General features: G+C 36.0%; 2 protein-coding genes across 2 annotated transcripts; one reads left to right on the top strand and one right to left on the bottom strand.

The window, feature by feature from the left end:
* Positions 1-14: 14 nt before the first annotated feature.
* LOC137727975 (uncharacterized) lies at positions 15-1749 on the top strand. The gene is made up of 2 exons (XM_068466839.1): positions 15-288; positions 1153-1749. Exons 1-2 carry the CDS (start codon positions 32-34, stop codon positions 1571-1573), a joined length of 678 nt encoding a protein of 225 aa, XP_068322940.1. The 5' UTR covers positions 15-31; the 3' UTR covers positions 1574-1749.
* Positions 1750-4295: 2546 nt separating this feature from the next.
* Positions 4296-12255, bottom strand: LOC137728002 (ubiquitin carboxyl-terminal hydrolase 15-like). Its single transcript, XM_068466878.1, has 14 exons — positions 12079-12255; positions 10900-11346; positions 9531-9987; positions 8985-9444; positions 8765-8910; positions 8531-8619; positions 7982-8067; positions 7716-7878; positions 7420-7543; positions 7122-7279; positions 6923-7007; positions 6372-6584; positions 5744-5805; positions 4296-5550 (listed from the first exon to the last, which is right to left on the bottom strand). Exons 2-14 carry the CDS (start codon positions 11193-11195, stop codon positions 4860-4862), a joined length of 3030 nt encoding a protein of 1009 aa, XP_068322979.1. The 5' UTR covers positions 11196-11346; positions 12079-12255; the 3' UTR covers positions 4296-4859.
* Positions 12256-21620: the final 9365 nt, after the last annotated feature.

A 21620-nucleotide genomic window follows, 5' to 3' on the forward strand; every position in this document is an offset into this window, starting at 1 on the left:
AAATACATGCAACTTTCACTACTACTCATCCATGGCTGCTTTCAACATGTTTAAGCTCTCATTTTTCTTGAGCCTTCTCTCCCATCTGAACCAGGGGTTGTGGCCACAAAATCAAAACAGTTTGGTAATATTTCCACCATCATGTAACAGCATAGAGTGCCCTAGCTTCGACACAGTCGAGGTTGGAAATGGCTACGAAGTCCGTCGATACAATTCGACAGAGTGGATATCGACTTCTCCTATTCAAGATATCTCTCTTGTTGAAGCCACCAGAACTGGTTTCTTACAGTAAGTTTCTTTTTTTCCTTCAATTTTTCTGTATTCTTCGTATTTTACCTTTTTATTTCCTTGTTCATATGTTCTTGCTGAGCTAGATTTATTATGGGAATTACTTATTGGAAATATAATGTGTACGTGGGTGGATGTGATGAAAAATAGTCGTCTGTGCTGGTTTGGTTATATATTGCCCTCTTTCTCTATAAGCATATATGTTTCATTGTCTCATATGTTGTTGATAAACAATAAAATATACATATAACCTCCTTCTTAAGAGAGATTCCTTTGAAAATCATCCTTGCAAAAAATTATTGAAATCCAAAATCGTCTGACCATATGATTAACAGCATGGGTATTTAGTTCTTTTAGAGAAATATTGTGCTCGTCCATTACTTACGTGATTATTAGATTAAATGATTTAGGATTACGATGATCTTTTTAGTAAATATGAACCTCGAACGAGGTCCTAAAGTTCTAGTGGTTCAAATAATCGGATTGTATTGTGAATAGTAGAAAGCGACCCTGCTTATACACATATAGTCGGTACATGCAAAAACTCTTCAATGGTGAATTGGAATATAGTACACGCTACGATTACATACAAATTTAAAGGTACAAATGCTTAAAGAATAATAAACCTTGCATCCTATAGTTCTTGTATTCGGATTCTCCTTTTCCCAATATCTCTGTAACAATATCGCTTTCACTTGTGACAAAAGAATCTCACAAGGAAATGATATAGCGACTCTTGTAGTAAACGAAATTGATTTGAAAGCCGAATCTTATTGAAATGAGGAGTTTTAATACTGAAAAAAATAAAATGTTTTCTTTAATTTAATCTATATATGAAAAGTCTCATATATGTTAATTACACAGGTTGTTTGACTACATTCAAGGGAAGAACAAGTATGAAGAGAAAATAGAGATGACTGCCCCAGTCCTCAGCGAAGTCTCACCAAGTGATGGACCCTTCTGTGAGTCCTCATTTGTTGTGAGCTTCTATGTGCCAAAGAAGAACCAAGAAAACCCACCACCAGCAGAAGGTCTTCATCTTCAAACATGGAAACCTAAATATGTGGCAGTGAGACAATTCAGTGGATTCGTATCTGACTACAACATCGGAGAAGAAGCTGCTGCCTTGCAGGCCAGTCTTGCAGGCACTATTTGGTCTGCTGCCATTGACAAAAGCCATGCAGCCGATCACACTTCAGCTTATACTGTTGCGCAGTACAATTCGCCGTTCGAATTTGATCATAGGGTGAATGAGATATGGATGATATTTGATTTAGAAGAGTGATCGATATATAGAGAGAACAAAACTACCATGCTTGAAGCCCCAGATCACATATGTAGTAAGTGTACAAGTCACAGTGGTTGACATATACTATTTTGGATTAAGCTTCCATCTTTTTATCACAGACGTTACTAGTTTTGTTAAATATATCAGAATGCCAAAATGCTCTATTACATATATGAATATCATCAGTTGTAAACAAACTAAATCAGTCTTGTGACTTCAAAGACTTCATTAACTCGGATTGGAATATTTAAACAAACTATCGACACGGTTTGTGAAAATCACAAAGACCAATTTCCTGAAATACCAGAAAACAAAAAAGTGATTGCAGCATTTCATTGTCTGACCAGCTCCATTCAATGATGACACAACACTATAATGTGTTCGTTCTCTTAGTCTACAAATTCAAGAAAAATGTTTTAAGCTTCCTTGTTTTCAAAGAGGTTGGATTTGTTTTAGGGTTTAAGAGATAAGTTGCGGACGCTTCAGTTGATTCTTGCCCAACTCCAAGTTGTTGTTCTTGATCCAGAGCAAAAGCAAGCTAATAATAAAGTCAAAGCGTGGCTACAAACCGTAGTAGGCGGTTTAGTTTTTTAAGTTGATGACGTGTTAGATAAATTTTGTATTGAAGCTCAGTGCAGAGAAATGTTCATGATTGGAAAGAATCTAGTGTCAAAGAAAATACACATCTTCTTTTCTAGCTTGAACCAACTTCCTTTTCAGATAACGATTGACCATAAGATCAAAGATGTTGGAGAGAAACTTAATGTTATCGCATTAAGCAGAAGTTTTCAATCAAAAGAGCTGTTAATTGAAGATTTCTGATTTCAAACTAGAGAGAAGGCCACTCATTCATTTGTGCATGCAAAGAATATAATTGGGGAGAGATGAAAAGAGAAGGGCAATCATTCAACTTTTGTTGGATCATATACTTGAAGGTGCATCCGTTGTTTTTTTTTTTTTTTTAATGAAAATGTATCCGTCGTTTTTATAGTCGGGATGGAGATAGTTGTCCAAATCATTCAACAACGTCGTGGTGGAAAAAGAGTTGGGCATGTGCAGTTTTACCAGTCTTCTTATCCCGACTATAGAAACAATTACATTATCTGTGAAGAATGTGCATGCTTTCTTTGTCACTGAATTCTTTCTAGCCATGAACATTTCTCTCCACTAAGCTTCGGTAAGAAATTCATCCAACACGTCATCAACTTCAAAAACTAAATTGCCTGCGCTTTGGAGCCACACTTTGACTTCATTATTAGCTTCCTTTGCTCTGGATGAAGAAGAACAGCTTGGAGTTGAGCAACAACCAGCAAAAGCTTCTGCAACTTCTCTCTCACCCTAAAACATATCCAATCTCTTTGAAAACAAGGGACCTTAAAACATTTTTTCTTGAATTTGTAGACTAGATAACGAACACATATTATAGAAGATTAGCCTTCATGCATACTCACACGTGTGTAGAAGACATTTTTTTTTTAATCACGGCGTATTACACGCGACTTGTACGTTTTAAATATATTTATATGCGTAAAATGACAGAAGGAAAGTCAAATATCTGAAGTAAATGAATAATCTTAGATCATGCTAGAAAAAACCCCTCACAAACCAATCAAAGCAGCTGAATTCACATAATAAAATCGATCTTTCAATTTCCATCTATAATCTATTGAATTTACATAAGAATAGAGAAAATAATATTTAATAAATTGATTGAATCATATTATTGTTAGCCCATTATGAGGCTAAGTGTCACCTCTTTAGTGTAGATAATATCGTTTGTTCAAAAAAAAAAAAAAAAAAAAAACAATCATTTGATAACTAATTTAATCACATTATTATGTGTGTGCAAAATACCTTTTTTTATAACCGGCATTACATGCCTCTTAAGATGTTTTGAACATGTTTAAAAATAGAGAAAATAACATTTAATGAATAACTAATTGAATCACATTATTATTAGCCTATTGTGAGGTACTAATTAAAAATAGAAAAAATTGTACAACAAGAATTAATTATTAAAAAAACACTATTAAAATAACGAAAATAACCCTGCATTATTTTGAGTTTCTTTTGAAATTTTTTGTTTTGAGGGCATTTTTGTTCAAAAATTTTTTGTGAAAATTGTGACCCCATAAGGGATTGTTGACTTTATATATAAAGATAACACAATGGAGATAATCCTCTAATTCTCCAAGGATTAAATATTTCAAACAGTAACTATGGACTCACCAACCAAACCAACCAAAGAGGAGTTTAAAAGGGGTCGGTCTTTTTGGTTTAAGTTTTAACCCAGCATTAACGATGTTTTGATTTAAACCCTAATTTTGCATTTATTTTTAATTGGTATGGTTATTTTAGTTTGCTATAATTTGATAAGGGGTGTGTAGACATAATTTGATAAGGGGTGTGCTATCCACACACCCTATTTTACTTCTCACACACCTCTTCATAATTTCTGTCCGTTGATCTTCTTCAATTCATCCAATCCGACGGTCGAAAATTAAAAAGATTTGTAAGAAGTAAATAGAATGTGTGAATATCACGATGCCTACGCATCCACGGTGCCTACGCATCCGGCATCAAAACCCACGGTACCTATAAAATCGGCATCAAACCCAACACGAGACTTTCATGAACAATGATACAAAAGATTGAATAATCGATCTGTAGATGAGGTATCTATCTCAGTACAAAACCTCCATTTAAATATTGAAAGCAATGAGAGGTGAAACAATAATGTTCCACCTTGGCTACTTGATTTCCAGCATGCTAAACTGGGAAGTCCATACCTGCAAATTAATTTTAACTTCTTTTTCTGGTACAAAATGTTTTTTACTACTTGCTTGTGTCAAACTTTGTTACAGTTAACCATCTAGCAAGGGATTCCAAAGGCAGGCAGCCATGGATTTAACTTTTCCAAGATAAACAAGCCCACAGTGAAATCAGTAAAAGTAAAGGTAACCAACGACTTAAATCAATTCAACTTTTCCAATTCATAAGAACATTTCCTTGAAAGAACTTCAGCTGGCAGATTGAAACACAAGGAAAAGATATTCCAAAGACAGATTGAGCAGAGACATCCAGTAGACAGATTGAAGCATAGGAAAATCCCGGGACTCTACAATTTCTGGTGATAACTAGATTGCTAACAAGTAGATTGTTACATTTACTTGTTTCGATATAAAACATGCCCCAACCAACAACACATTGAAACCAAAAATTTTGAGGCACAGCTCCTACCAGATTAAATCAACTATCCAATCAGAATCTCATGGATTAGAGTTTATAAATGATCCGAAGTTCGGTCAAGACTATGTATTGGGTTAGTCCCATATCTTACAAACGAGCAGCATTTACTATCCAGAGGGTGTTCGGTTTGTGAATCACTGACCTGTCTTGAATAGTTTCGTTTCTGTACTCTGTCAACGGGATGGGTTGACAAGCACGAATCCAAAATAACGCCCCTTTCCTTGGAAACAAATCTAGTGTGTGGCCTACTATTAGAAAATTTTCTACAGGATGCAGAACTGTGAGAATACTCTGGAGCATATAACGTGTTGAAAATTGAAGAGATTGGATCGATATTGCAAGCATCGGCACAATCCACAGTACTGAAAGAGTCTCTAGTACTCTCAGTCGTGAACGAGGCCTCGTCAGAACTTGTAAAAAGGGACCAATCACTTGACGTAGCATCAGAGAACTCCACACCGATGGGCTCACCATATGTTTCCATCATAGGGAAAACATTCCCATTAGAACTCCGAGGGATATCATTAGTGGTGCTGTTGCCAAAGGCATCTGCAATATCTGGCCTGATATCACCTGGTAAATGCTCTGGCCTAGCAAATTGGCTGCTGTGTTTGCTTTGATCTAGCCTTGGCTTCTGAGCTTTCAACATGCATTGATTTTCTAAGCCCGGAACTTGCTCCCTGACAGCTTTTCCAGAAAATCCTCTTTGAGGGCGGGGACAAGACCTGGGAAAGAAAGAAGAATACGTAGAATACCACCAATCGAACCCCTCCCAGTTCACAATTACCATAGTTCGTACTATCTAATAAATGCAATATATTCCAACATACAATCATATGAATGCTACAACCCCCAATTAAAAGAAGCGGTAAGGAAAAGAGATCGGGGCGGGTTATTTTCAATGCCATTTATACATACCTCATGTAAAATAAGATATATGCTCCTTCCATCATAACCTGGCTCATTGAGACGGGGTGAACCTGTTTATGAAGCATGACCAACCTTAGGACCCAATTCATAGACAGAAAATAAAACAAGAAATATAAACTTCAATCATTCATTTGTCTGTCAAACATATGCACCAAGGGGAACTATGTCAACACTCGAAAGGCATAAATGCAAGGAGCATATAATAGGAATTCTAACCAATAGATACATTTCCATTTTATCTTACGGAATAAACTACAGGTCCACTGCTTGTGAATTGTTATAGTGATAGAGGGTATAATATGCGGATGTTCCTTAAGCAGCTACGCTTTATTTATAGTGACCAAAGAACGTAAAGTATAACAACAGGGCTTCAAAGACTAAAATTTATACATGACAGGTAATGATGTCTTATCAATATCATGACACTGATAATGGAGGCTCTTCCACCCACTTCAATATTTTCAGCAAATTGGGATTCTTCCAATATTTTCAAGCCCTCGGTATATTCAGGATAAACTTCCATTTTATTTATGTGTTTTAGGGAAACAAATTTGAACCATTTTCACAAAATCCCCAAATCCTTGCACTAAAATGTTTGATGAGAAAAGGCGTTTACCTCAGTGTCATCTATCCTGAACCAATCGCCTCGCATGTCTTTCACATATGCCACATAATGTCCAGAGAAAGATGCATTCTGCGTATCCAAATGCACCACAACACCATATAGCAAGTAAAGCGGAGGAATGTCACCCGTTCCAGTCATAAATGGAATCATATCCAACATGTCTGGAAAAGTGATGCACTTGTTTATTTTTCCATAATTTCCCTCCTGGTGAAGAACCAGCGATTGTTCAGTATTCCAGCAACAGTAGTGCCAAACATAAAAAACCAGAAAGCCCTACAGCTATCTAGCAGGAAGGTGTCAAATCTGAAATTTCTTTTTAATGGGTGTAAGTTGGAAGCACGACATGACTAGGGATTTGAATTGTGATTTGAAATGGGTTTCGGTAAGTGACATTTCATAAAATGACATTCATTAGATTAACTTGATTACCACTCCTGCTTAATACCAAGTTGTAAATCATTAGTTGTATAGACTTTAAAGACAACAACAAAACGCAAAAAACCAGAAAATTCCTCACTCTCAACGTTAAATCTGATCAATACCTGAAATCTCTTCAAGACAATTGTGAGGATATTTGGCGCCTCATGTATGCTCAATTGCTTCCTGGCTTGAACATAAGCAGCACACCTTTTCCATAAAAATGTGAGTTTGTAAGTCACTAAAGTTGTACCGTAAAACTAAAAACTAAAAACTTCAAACTTAATCTGGGTTCTAACAAATACTAAATTTAGGTCATTTAACCTTCCACATCTGTACATGTTTTCTCCATCCAAATCTTCAGAGGTTGTAAACTGAGTCAGAGCATCTTCAAGTGACTCAACCCAACCAAATATCTCTAAGGTAAGATCCATGATGTTTTCATATCGTTCTGACTCATGATGACACCTCAAACACTCGACCTGGTGGCATAAACATTGATAATCCATGATTCGTGTGGGGGAAGAAGAGCATAAATTAAAAAACAAGGGGAAAAAAAGAGCAGTTTGATGAAAAGATGACTCATAACAACTTGAAAAATGTGCAAGTACTCAATAAGCACCTTTGATCTGAGATGCCCGCCAAATGTATGTTGTATAAAAGTTGTTTCTTGCAATCTAGGATCAACCTTGTTTTCACAACCCAGCCCCTCCAAGCATATAGATTGCATTGACGTAACTAGAAGCCTGGATAAATACAGTACACATGATATACTAAAATTCCTTCCACAAAATTTGGAACTTCAATATTTTGAATTTAATTTCTAAAACTGAAACATACGGAGAGTTGGTACAGATGCAAATGTTAGCACATCAGTGTTAAAGAACAAAAACACATAACTAGTAAATTTTGACAGACCTTAAGAATTCATGTGCATCTTCTTGACTTCCATCACCAATTTGGCAATTAATACTCCTCATATGAAAAAGAATTCGACTAGGAGAAAGTGGGCCCCCACTTTCTCGTAGCATCATCACATGTTGCTCCAGCTCACACATGAGACACCAATCTTTACCACAACCTAATACATATCGTAAACAAAAGCGATTCACGTGTGCTTACAAACAAAACACAGCCACGTAAATTTATTGGAAAATTAAAGGGATATGAGGAAAGGTAAGTACAGGCTCTTGAATGTGATCTGCGAAGCAAATAGATAATGAGAGGCTTTGTGCAGGTTAAGCACTGCAAGACGGCATTTGCATAGCAGCTGCAAGAAAAAGAAATTATAATTAATCCCAATAACCCAATGATACAACATGGCAACTATGAAAAATGAATGTTCCAATTGCAGGAATTTACTCATACGAATCCCATGATCAACAACCAGTCTGCATCTCCACAAAGTACTTTAGTCACATTTTAGTCAAACTTTTATCTTGTATTAGTTGTATGTTCTTTTACGTATTTAGAAAACGTAAAGGTTATAAGAAATCAAAATCAGGAAATTACAGGCCGGCTATGTAATCGATCACCAAAAATTAAGATACATGCCAGGTGTTTAATTTGACGAATTACTATAAGCAGTACAATGAGATCAATCCTTGTTTTACTTCTGATCTAGTAATGCCAATCAACAAATTTTCACCTCTTTACTTTACTGATAAGTGTGAATGGAGTTTTCATTTCTAATCCACGACCTAATAATGCAAATATAAGCTATCCTAATTTACCTGTTCCCACAATTCAAAAGGCCTCGAGGTGATAAGTCAAAGACTTCACACTGAAGGTACTTCACAAACTCATCATAAGGGAACAGGACCTGAGAAAGAGCACACATCAATGACAACGTCCATTCAACTCAGAACCAGAAGAAGAATATAACTCGTGGAAAAGGGCAGTAAATAACTCAGGAGACCTTCCATTCAAAAAATTATATGGGGATCAATTGAAACAGAGATAGTGACCTTAGTTTTCTGTTGGTAACCATTCAATTCGGGGACTTCCTGTCTGGTAAAGTTCTTTGGCTTCTTTAGACCCATCATCTTCATGATCCTTACATTTGCAATTCCATTGCTCCCTTGTGCAGTGGTATCTCTCATTCTAGTGATTTCTGCAGCACAAACAGAGTTATAGCAACTATAATGTGCAAGGCATGTTTACAGAGTAGTGGTCTACTAGACTGACTTGAAACTTCAGCAATTTGTCCCTGCCCCTCTATCTCTGAGTAACACTGCTCTCCGGAGACTTCCATTGTTGATTTTGGTAATTTAGACACCTTGGTCGCAAGAGAATACGGAGCTCTTTTAGCCTTTACGTCAGTCTTCATTTTCGTCATTTCAGCACATTTGAACTCTGCTGTTTCATAATTGGATAATCTTTCCCCTTTAAGGTAATTTCCTCCATTCGGAATGAAGTCCAACCCATTTTCATGCACATCTATTCCACTTTTTGAAGAATATGACGAGGATGTTAATCCAGAGTTGCTTCCTGATTCATATATGTAGCCACTTTGACTTTGAGACTTATCAATCTCATGCACTGTATTTCTTGAAGTAGCTTGTCCTTTCATATAACTGTCAGAAACATTGACATTTTGCATCATAGCATTTTCTTCCTCTCCTAAGTGAGAGTCACAATTTCTTAACTGCAGCCAACAATATAGCACAATTATTCGACATCAAATCGCAGATGTATAGAAAGATTAATGATAGAGAATAATGTGATACAAACCTTATGCTCCATAAAAACCTCTTTTGATGAATTAACATTAGAAGAGCCCAAATGGGTAGTCCAACCAAAAGATGTTTCTTCAGAAGAATCTAATGCAACTCCAACTTTTTTTCTTAATTCTCTGTGGGATTTTCTGGAAACCCGCTTGTCCACACTTCTTCTCTCTGGCATGGAAACTTGAGAGGTATCAACTGAAGAAGCACAATCAAGCATAACAGGGGCACCAGTGCTTGTTGAAGGATAAATTATATTATCTGGTGGTGCTTGCTCAGCCAAATTCTGCTCCATCTTAGACCCAAAGTACTGTGAATTGATGCTGTCATTAGGTAAGAACTTCTCATGAAAAGATTCTCCAAATGAGACAGCCTTAGGAGATGAGCTTGAACTAGTAGGTTCCAACTGCAGGCATTCTTGCCTGTGAACTTCCCTCCAGTGAATTATTTGACACTTACCAGAACTGCATATAATCCATGTAAACATTTGGAGACCAAGATCATGTTGCACCTTTAGCTCAATATGAGAAATATTTATTTGATAAAATGTTCGTGATGAAAAGTATGAATCACATGCATTTGAATGTTTCTCTTTTGTGGTTCTCTTTTTTACACTGATAGTACCATATTTGGTAAAAGACGATGAAATCCCCAAATGAGCTACTCGATTTTAGTTAGCTGAATGTATAACTTCCACAACCATTTAACTATCTAAGTCGCTCTTTCCCCAAAATGTAAATCATGGTTTAAGGTAAAATATAAATAGATGTTGAGTTCTCTGCTTGAATATGGTGATGACAAATTTGACCAAAAGGGACCGAATCAAGTTTTCCTTTTTTTTTAATTACAAAACCACAGTTTGAGCACACAACAAAAGCACCGACCGTAGGTTATATAACCACTGCAAGAAATTAAACAAAATATACAGCTGTAGTAGATCTTGAACAAACCACCAATTCTATAGTGCATAAGTCACATTGGTTGCAATACTGCAATTTTTAATTAAGTTTCAATCTCCTTTATCGGACAAGCAATTTTTTTTATTATTGTAAAATAAAGGAAGAGAAAATGAGTTACGGTGGTTTGGACATGTGAAACGAAGGCCTACTAACGCTCCGGTTAGAATATGCAATGAGGGGACAGAGGTTCAGGGCTAAAGGGGTAGAGGAAGACCTAGAAGGACTTTGGAAGAGACTCTAAGACTCGGATCTAACGGAAGACGTGAATAAGAACCCAGCGCAATGGCGTTCTAAGATTCATATAGCCGACCCCACTTAGTGGGAAAAGGCTTTGTTGTTGTTGTTGTTGTTATTGTAAAATAAAGGGATAATATACTGACAGAAAATATGTGTTCTTGCTATCAAATTAGAGCATACCAATATCTGATGGATTTGCATCTAGAGCAGCGGGTTGTAGCTGTACTATAGCATCTGGCACATATTTGAAGTCCATTCTTCGAAGGATTTGAAGAAGACACAGGAGGAATAACAGCAGCAATGGCCATTGTTTCTGCTCTAAGAGCTTCTTCTGCAGCCAGTTGAGCAAGCAAACTTACCGTCTCTCTCTTCTTAGATGTCTCACTCCATTTTCCAAGTAAAACGTAAGCAACTAAAGGGAGTACAATGAAAACCAGAAACAGAGCAGGTATATCAGCTTCCCTTGGCTCAAGCATGTCCTCACCAGCATACTCATGTCCAATACCCCGTCAAGGTCACTAACCGGCAGATGATCTCTCAAAGTTACAAAATTTAAAGTAAGTTGACATCTAGGTCGGCAGCATAAAGTGCAAGGTAATCACATTCCACCAGGGCCACCACTCAGACCTGTCAAAATTTCAGATTAATATTTTCACAAAACATGGTTTTGATTCAAAACATAAATTCCCATACTACATTTCTGTGCCCTGAATTCAAAACAGATTTGTTCAAATATTTACATACAGGGAGCATGAACAAAGTCTGAGCCTTGAATTCAAAACAGATCTGTCGGTTCAGATAAAAGGAAAATATGACCTATGTTTACCACAACAGTGTTGAAATAGCAGCTGTCTTTTAAAATTCTTCTTATTCCGGTGAAGTAGCTTATGCCAAACATTGCATCAGTCCGATAAAACAGGATATACGAAAAGTTGCTTATCGAAACAATAAAAGAAGCAATGTGAATAGCTACAAAATCTCACACTTTTGAGCACACCCAAATCGAAATCTAAAAGAACCCCATTTAAGGAATCCATCATTTTTCTCCCAATCTTTGCAAATATCATGGCATTCTGCTAACCAAATCCCTAAAAGCAGACCAGCAGTTTCCCATAAACGCCAGAAACTCAAAACTATTAAAAAAATCTTTCTGCAAGAATACTACTTTGGCAAACTTTGTCTTCTACAATTGAGCAAACCAGCTAATTATTCCTCCCATTTCAAATTTAATGGGAAAACAAAATACAACCCACTACAGAACAAGCAATGCAAATCTGAGATTCAAGCGCAAAACACTGAAAAACCATTCCAAAAGTACAGAATGAGAGAGAGAGAATGAAGCGGCTAGAAGAATCATACCTGATGCACAAGCAAGAAATCTGAGCAAAACCCAACTCACAGTCTGAGCTCTGCTTCCTCCAGTCCTCCTCCGCTCTCCTCTTCTGGAAAAAAAAATAAAAAATGATTCTTTGATTCCTCAGACGGTAAGCTCAAATAAATAAAAAATGACTCTTTCGCTCTCTCTCAATCTTTCACTCTCAGTCTTTCACCCTTTCACTTTTCACTCTCTCTCTCCCTCCCTATTTAACTTCACGCTTCCCAACCCCCTTCAGACCTCACTTTTTAGCCCTCGGAAATTCGGAGAAGGATTGTTTACTCTTCCATTTTCGATGTCCTCTAGTGTCTTTTGTTATTTTGTGTGATCACAATTAAATTAGGTCAATATTTTATATTATTTTTTATAAAAATAATAAAATAAAAATAAATAGTAATATAAAATATTGACGTGAATTAACCGTGACCACACAAACAAAAAAATACAAAAAGACACCAAAAGTGAAAGAACAAACAACCCTTCTCCCGGGAATTCTCTCATCTGCATCTCCCTCCCTATTTAACTTCACGCTTCGCAACCCCCTTCAGACCTCACTTTTTAGCCCTCGGGAATTCGGAGAATGATTGTCTGCTTTTCCATTTTCGATGTCCTCTAGTGTCTTTTGTTATTTTTTGTGATCACGATTAAGTTACGTCAATATTTTATATTATTTTTTATAAAGATAATAAAACAAAAATAAATAGTAATATAAAATATTGACGTGAGTTAACCGTGATCATACAAACAAAAGGATACAAAAAAGCACCAAAAGTGGAAGAACAGACAACCCTTCTCCCGGAATTCTCTCATCTGCATCTCCCTCCCTATTTAACTTCACGCTTCCCAATCCCCTTCAGACCTCACTTTTTAGCCCTCGGGAATTCGGAGAAGGATTGTCTGCTCTTCCATTTTCGATGTCCTCTAGTGTCTTTTGTTATTTTGTGTAATCACGGTTAAGTTACGTTAATATTTTATATTATTTTTTATAAAGATAATAAAATAAAAATAAATATTAATATAAAATATTGACGTGAGTTAACTGTGACCACACAAACAAAAAGATACAAAAAAACACCAAAAGTGGAAGAACAGACAACCCTTCTCCCGGGAATTCTCTCATCTGCATCCTCAAAAACCCAATTCAATGTATGCTCATTGATAATCTGAACACGTGGCGCGAACCCTTTGGAGCCCAAGTCTGCAGATGCGCGTCCCACCAGGCCCATGTTGCAGTAACGTGATAAAGTTGATGTGATTGATTGGTTTGGGGCCGTAGGATCTGGGCCCGGGGGTGGACTGGGGTCAAAATAATTAAATGATATAATTTCGGGGTGGGACCCGCCGCATGATATTCCCAATAATTTTTGGCAGGGGGCCACGTTTAATGGTTGATTCCCATGGGATTGAATTGAAATTTGGAATAGAGGATAATTGTTTGCGGAGGCAGACATGGTGAATTAAAAAAATTGAGGAGGGGAGGAGGAGAATAATACTGCGTTTTTAGCAATAAAGAATTATTGAGGTGTCTTATGATAATGTTGAGTAATGTTAGAAATATTAAATTTTGTAAATCAAATAATGTGAATATTGGTGATTAAATTATTATTTAAATATTGATTAACGTCTTAATTCTTATTGATTAACATGTTAATTCTTATTAATAACACATTAGTTGGATTATAAATTTAGCTTAAAAATTTAATTTCTCTAACATTATTTCGTGATATTTTATATTATATTTGATATCTTTTTTGAAAATGTTGGAACATCAAAATGTCAAATTTTTTAATATAAATTTAAAATTGACATTTTTATAAAATTTTGACATCTTTTAAAATTTTTTTCTTCATTTAATATGTTAAATTAAACTATTATCATAATAAATATTTTAAAACAAAAATAATAATAAAATCTATTTAATAATAATTTAAAAAAGGTTTAAAGCTGCCGTCAATCTTAGCAACAAGGGTAAAGGTTGTCAATTTAGTTGAAAAATATTGTCACTACTTTTTTTTACTGTTAGTGTTAATTTGGAAATTTTGACATCTTCTTTAAAGGTGCACCTAGATGAATCGGTTACATCATTGTAGTAATGTTCTAATTGATATTAGATCTCTACATCACCATACATATGAGAGTACGAGTATACCCCATTGGGAGATTATATTCGCACACCCTAAATTACTTCTCTCACACCTTTTTAATTTTTTAATATTTTTCTATCAAGTGTTAGTGGTGTGTAAAAACTATTAAAAAATTAAAAGAATATGAAAAAAGTAATTTGGAATGTGTGAATATAATCTCTTTACCCATTCTTCTTTTAGAATTGTACTCTTGTTTGGTCATGTAATGATTTGCTTATATTTTTATAAACAACACCACGTCGCATTCCCGCGTTATTTTTCTAGCTTTTATGAGAGGTTTGGATGTATATTTTCAACTTTCGACTTTGAATCCAACACTTTAATTTTTACGATTTTTTATTTTAGGAAGGAAACAAAAGTTTGTATCTATTAGTATCTTAACTCATTACACCATTTTATGTTATCTCACAACTTGAACTAACTTTGAAAACCTAACAATATGTGTTACAATGTGTTTTAGATTACATTTTTTTCGTATGAGTTGCGAAAATGAATATATTGATCACAAAAAATGAGTAATATGTAAGTTAAGCATGGATTTTAACTCTACCCAAGATTGGTTTTGAACCCCTTTGTAAATTCACCATGGTGAAAATGATGTGTGTGTCAAAGTGTAATTTGGTTGCAATCACATGATGTTTTTACTTCTTACATTTGGTAGTTTAGTTTCGACATATTCCATTGTTGGAGAATTAGATTTGTAGGCACCTCTAATTAATGAGTGGGCTGGGGAAGACGAAGGGCATTTGGGTTTTTTTTTTTTTTTTTTTTTTTTATAACTTTTTGTTAAATAATTATTTTAAATTTTTTATTAAGTGTTTATGTGATATCCCACATCACACAGGGGAGTGATCCTTATATGTATATTCTCATCCCTACCTAGCACAAGGCCTTTTGGGAGCTCATTGGCTTCAAAGTTCCGTAGAAACTCCGAAGTTAAACGAGAAGGGGACTAGAGTAATCCCATGATGGGTGATCCACTGGGAAGTTGCTCGTGAGTTCCCAAAAACAAAACCGTGTGGGAATAATAAGCCCAAAACGGATAATATCGTGCTACGGTGGTGGAGCAGGCCCTGGAAGTGATCCACCTCGGGCTGCGATGTGACAATTTGGTATCAAAGCCTAACCCTGGTCGTGGTGTGTCGACGAGGACTTCGGGCCCCTAAGGGGGTGGATTGTGACATCTCACATCACCCAGGAGAATGATCTTTATATGTATATTTCATCCCTACCTAGCACGAGGCCTTTTGGGAGCTCACTGACTTCGGGTTCCGTAGGAACTCCGAAGTTAAGCGAGAAGGGGGCTAGAGCAATCCCATGATGGGTGACCCACCGGGAAGTTGCTTGTGAGTTCCCAAAAATAAAACCGTGAGGGAATGGTAAGCCGAAAGCGGACAATATCGTGTTACGGTGGTGGAGCGGGCCCGGGAAGTGATCCGCCCCGGGCCAGGATGTGACAGTTTAGCCACGTGGTACAAATGTGGCAACTATGTCAGCTCTTAACAGACAAATGGATGGAAAATGTAACGGATGTATTATATTGAAATAAAATAGTACTTGAAGTATGAAAGTGAAATGTTTTAAAGATATTGTAAGGAATTGAAATTGATCACAAATCTAATATGGTAAAATGTAATTTACTTTTTTTTTTTATTATTTTTTTTTATCATCATCATCATTCATCTATCCAAAATAGCTACTGGGACATCTTGCAAAATTCCAAAATATGTGATGGCAGGAAGTAACACAGTTGGCTGCACAGTTTCGCCCAAATTCAGACATGAAACATGGAAAACAAGATTTAGTTTAGAGTTTTCTGTTAACTTCAACTTATAGGCCACAACACCTACTCGATTTAAAATTTCTAATAGACCATAGAATCTTGGTTGCAGCTTATGCAATGGATGAGAAGTGAGAGACGTGTTCATAGGGAATCATTGTCAAGTATACACAATCTCCTACTTCAAACACCTTTTTAGTTGAAAATTATTATTACTATTTTTTTTTTTTTAACTGTTAGTGCTAATTTGGACGTTTTGATATCTTTTGTAGAGATGCACTTAGATGGATGAGTTACATCGTTGTAGTGATGTTCTAATTGATATTATCAGATCTCTACATCACCATACATATACGAGTATGAGTATACGCCATTCTTTTTTTATAATTGTACTCTTGTCTAGTCTTGTAATCATTTGCTTATATTTTTTAGACAACACCAAGGTCATGTCGCAATCCCATGTTATTTTTCTAGCTTTTATGAAAGGTTAGATGTATAGCTTCAACTTTCGAACTTTGAATCCAACGATTTAATTTGTACGATTTTTTTTTATTGTGAAGGAAACTAAACACTGAACCTATTAGTATCTTAACTCATTATATCATTTTATTTTATCTCACAACTTGAACTAACTTCTAAAACCTAACAATATCTTTACAATATGCTTTAGGTTACATTTTTTTTTTCCATATGAGTTGTGAAAATGAAATATATTGATCACGGAAAATGAGTAATGCATAAGTTAAGCATGAATTTTAACTCTATCCATGATTCGTTTTGAACCCCTTTGTAAATTCACCATGGTGAAATTGATGTGTGTGTCAAAGTGTCATTTTGTTACAATCACACGATGTTTTTACTTCTTACATTTGGTAGTTTAATTTTGACATATTCCATAGTTGACAAATTAGATTTGTAGGCACCTCTAACTGATAAGTGTAATTTACACCATTTCAGGCTTTCCATGTAGCAATACTTCTCGTTGCAATATTTGACTCCCTTTTACTCTTTGAATATGCTTGTTGTGCCCACTGTTTACCTACTTTACGTATCATTCGTGAAGAGCTTGAGCCCTGTTAGGTCTAGGGGTGGGTTCGGTTTCATACGGTTCAGTTTTTTACCAAAACATAAACCGAACCAAAACTTTGGTTCGAATTTCTTTCGATTTTTTTCGGTTTGGTTTTTTTGGTTTGATTTTGTTCGACTTGTTTCGATACAATTTCGGTTTTTTTATTTTATAAAACTTGATCCTTTTTAATATGAAATTTAGAAAGGAGGCATGCATTGGTAAACTAATAATAAGAAAATGGGGAAACTAGGAAAGTGAAGGTAATTGTACATGTACAAGATCATACAATCCAATCATATTCTATCAACAACATCAATTGCAAAAAAAATTGATCACTGTATCCATTCAAAAAGCAAACAAATAGAGAAGTTCTTCCAAGTTCCAACACCTTTCAAAACTTTCATCTATAACCTATGAAATCCCATTCTTGGATTTCACTGTTATAATCTACGTATTTGTATTATTGAGATTTTATACTATTTTTGGGAATTTAATCGAATTTTAGATTTTAATTACTGAAGTACAAAGTTGAATTTTTGAAAAATAATTATTTATAATCCGTAGACCTTAGAAGGTCACAAGTAACGTTTTTGAATAGATCTCAAAACCATGAATGCATAGGCAGAAGCCGTTTACGAGTCCGGATTATAATGGTATAGTTACAGACATTTGAAGTCGTTTTACTAAAATATAGTTTTTAAATTAGTTTAACCCCCACCATATGGGAATTCAGCCTATCAGGTGTGAGTAAATTTCGGTCCAATCAGACTATTGGACCAATTTGATTTAAGAAAAAGGGACCAATCATTTAAAGGTAGGGAGCAACCAATCAGGAAGGGAGGAAAAAAAAAGGAAAAAAAAATGAAATGACCCTTCCCAATCGGTCCATACACCCGCACACCAACCTGACCAAATTCCAGCGGATTCCGCCATTTTTTCCCTTAATTCATCTCCATCCAACACCTGAAACCTCTTCCACAACTTCCCTTCTACCATCTCCACCCAAATTCGAAGGGTTTTAGGTCCAAAATCGTGTAAAACCTCACCAAAGAACTCGGTGGTTCTCAACAGCGATTCCGCCGTTTTGGCAAGTTTCGCCACCCACCACCACCCTTAATCAACTCCCCTTGGACTCAGGAACAAGACCCGACCAGTTGTAAGGGCATTGGAACACCGAGGAAGTCGAATCGAAGAACACCCACCTTAGGGTTTTGGATGGGTTGGAGTTGAATTTGAGCTTTTCTCGACCAAGTTGGACTTGGCCACAGTATGAAAATTGCTCTCCTCATTGAGATCTTCATTTATGTGAAATTTGGTAATTTTTTGAAATAGTTGAATTTTTCGGTAAGTTGGGACGGCCGACCACCACCTGCAGCGGCGCGTGGGCCGAGACACCCCCTGACCTTCATAGGCTAAATTTGATACCCCAATTCCGTATGTGAAGTCCGATTGATGAATTTCCGTCGTTTAAGTATATTTTCGTTAAGGTCCACCACTAGAATATGAATATTCTAATTAACGATGATCCGACCGTTGGATCGATACCAAACTTTAATATGTAATAGTAAGTAATATTTGAGGACAATAGAAACTTACGGGTTGAGAATCCGACGAACGGATCTTCCCGAATTGGATTTCTAAGTTTGTAAAACAAAACGTCGACCGCCACTTGAAATTGCGATTGGCAAAGATCTGATTGTTGGATCGTTCCGAAATTTTGGAATACTGTTCTAGAAGATTAATGAGAACTTTGGGAAGTTACGGATTGGAAATCCATGGGCGGATGTTCTAAATTGATTTGTATAGGGTTGTGAACCTCACATTTGACAAAGACTTGACTTTTGGTCAATAAGCTATGAAATGATCTTAAATGTTAAAATCTGTATTACTAGAGACTATGTAGGGCTTAGAGGGCCTATATGGGTTAGTAGGTTATCCCAGATGATTTATACATCGGTTTACGGGTATAGGACATCACATTGTGATATATATATATATATATATATATATGTTTATTTATCTTCTTAATAATGTGAATGATAAGTACGATAAATGTTATGACAATGTGATCCTAGAATTCTATTAGATGTATTCGGTAGAACCTATATGCTTGTGTGACATGTTAGTTGATGGCCATGAGAAGTTGATAGTATAGGTGACTACGTTGTAACTCATAAGGGTTGAGTTGTGGGTAGGTTGTGTGTTGAATTTACTGCACCATGTAGCAACGGTACATGGATGGTCCTGCTTGATATATTCGTGTTGGGATACCATACTTATTTCAAGGTTAATCATGCTTGGTATATCTGCGTTGAGTGATCACTACCTGCATGATGAGATTATGCTATGGTTCTGCTTGTTATATCCGCGTTGGGGGACCATACGCATTCTATAAGTGATCATGCTTGGTATATCCGGGTTGGGGGACTGTTAGGGGTGATCATGCTGGTATATCCGCGTTAGGTGATCACTGCCTATGTTATTAGACTATGCATATGGTTCTGCTTGGTATATTCGCATTGGGGGAGTATACATATTCTAGGAGTGATCATGATTAGTGTATCTGCGTTGGGTGATCACTACCTAGAGTTAGGATGTGGTCCTGCTTGGTATATTCGTGTTGGGGGACCATACGCATTTCAGGGATGATCATGCTTGGTATATCCGCATTGGGTGATCACTACCTGCGCGATGAGGATTAGTTGTATTTGGTACCTTCCGATTGGTGATTATAATTCAAGTTGGATTCCGTTGAGTGGTCCGGAATCCCTACTCTTACTCATTTCTACAAAGTTAGTTCGACTCTAGATTCGAGTGAGTAGGAATTGCTCACAATAGATGTTATGTTTATAAATTAGATTATCATGTTATTACTTGGAATCTAGGCAGAGAATTATGTAGTATTCCTTTATTAAATTTCGTGCATTGATATGTGATCTTGTTGAATGATTAACGTAATTAAATGTTAATATCGTGCCTCCTTGATTCATGGAATTGGTTACTTGAAGTGATTGTGGAATGATGTTGGATATGATTGTTATTAATACTATTAGATTAGTTGATCAATGTGCAAGAGGATACTATTGTGCTTTGTTGATTCTTTGATATATTACATGCAATGAATTGCGATTTTATGTTGAAACATAGTGATTTATATAATGGATGAAACAGAAACCTTGATTGTCATGTGGGTTCGTTATGTAGCTTGAATCGAATAATTCATGCTTGTTAAGTCCAAGTGATTGATTAAGGAATGTTATGTCGTTCGGCTTGAATGGACTGTGATATATGTCGAATTGTAGCGAAGGACGAACTACAAATGGCTTGATCCTTGTTTAGAGTACGTAGGCAGTCTAATGGGGAGGTTAGATGTAGCCATAAAGTATACGAAAAATTATTATGCAGTTGGATCTCGAGTTATGCTTTCATCATATCCCGGAGGCGGGGTATGATAGAGATACGGGTACTTGATGACATCACGTGTCAATCCTGAACGTATGTCGGGATCGGGGCATAACATAACCAAAGGAATATTCTCCCTAATTGAACTAAGTATGTTCCTTGAAAAAGCCCTAGGCTTAGTTTCAACTTGGCAACAAAATTTCACAAAAGAAATATCATGGGCATACATCATAAAGTATAAAGAGATTCAGTCTGGTTCGATTTCTAAACCTCCAAAATCAAAACCAAACCAGTAAGGTTTGGTTCGGTTCAGTTTTCTTATTTTGATTCGGTGTTAAGTCCCCTTTTTTTTCGATTGTCAATTTTTTGAACCCATCCCTAGTTAGATCCTTACTTTAGTTCTTCAACAATTTTACAGAGAATAATAGCTTTTCTCATTACACAATGACAATTCAATAACTGCCACCTTCTTTTACAAGCTTCTGGTTATAGTAACTAACTCAATCTTAACTACTAAGTAACTCTACTACCAATATTTACAGTACATTTGGCATGATATGATGATGCCAACTAGTATCATATCAATACCCCCCTAAACAAAATTTAGAGAAAAAAAAAAATCAAAGCCGAGCAATTTTTGAAAGTTTGAGCTTCAAGTCCTAATACAATTTCCAAGTAACATCTTCCTTGGAATGATTCTACCATTGAACTAAAACCTTTGTAGCAGCATCATTGCCTTTTTTTTTTTTTTTTTTTTTTTTTTTTTACACCATTCTTCTATCCAAAATAGCTACTGGGACATCTTGCAAAAAATTCCAGAATATGTGATGGCAAGAAATAGCATAGTTTGACCCAAATGCCCATTCAGACATGAAACCTGGAAAACAAGATGTAGTTTAAAGTTTTCCGATAACTTCAACTTATAGGCCACAACACCTACTCGATTTGAAATTTCTAGTGGAGAGAATCTTGGTTGCAACTTATGCAAAGGATGAGAAGTGAGAGACATGTGTTGATAGGGAACCATTCTCAAGCATACGCAATCTCCTACTTCAAACACCATTTTAGTTCTGTTTAGTTCTATGTTTATCAGATTGCACTTTCACTCTGCACTGAGCAGCTTCCAAGTTG

Source organism: Pyrus communis, chromosome 3 (genome assembly GCF_963583255.1).
Source record: "Pyrus communis chromosome 3, drPyrComm1.1, whole genome shotgun sequence".
NCBI classification, from domain to species: Eukaryota; Viridiplantae; Streptophyta; class Magnoliopsida; order Rosales; family Rosaceae; genus Pyrus; species Pyrus communis.

Excerpts from the sequence above, each read along its gene's own strand:
- LOC137727975 (XM_068466839.1), top strand. The coding sequence starts at position 32 with ATGGCTGCTTTCAACATGTTTAAGCTCTCATTTTTCTTGAGCCTTCTC. Across the intron at positions 289-1,152 it reads ACCAGAACTGGTTTCTTACA|GTTGTTTGACTACATTCAAG; the intron begins GTAAGTTTCTTT and ends TTAATTACACAG.
- LOC137728002 (XM_068466878.1), bottom strand. The coding sequence starts at position 11,195 with ATGCTTGAGCCAAGGGAAGCTGATATACCTGCTCTGTTTCTGGTTTTC. Across the intron at positions 7,008-7,121 it reads AACATGTACAGATGTGGAAG|GTGTGCTGCTTATGTTCAAG; the intron begins GTTAAATGACCT and ends TTTATGGAAAAG. Across the intron at positions 6,585-6,922 it reads TTGTCTTGAAGAGATTTCAG|GAGGGAAATTATGGAAAAAT; the intron begins GTATTGATCAGA and ends GTTCTTCACCAG.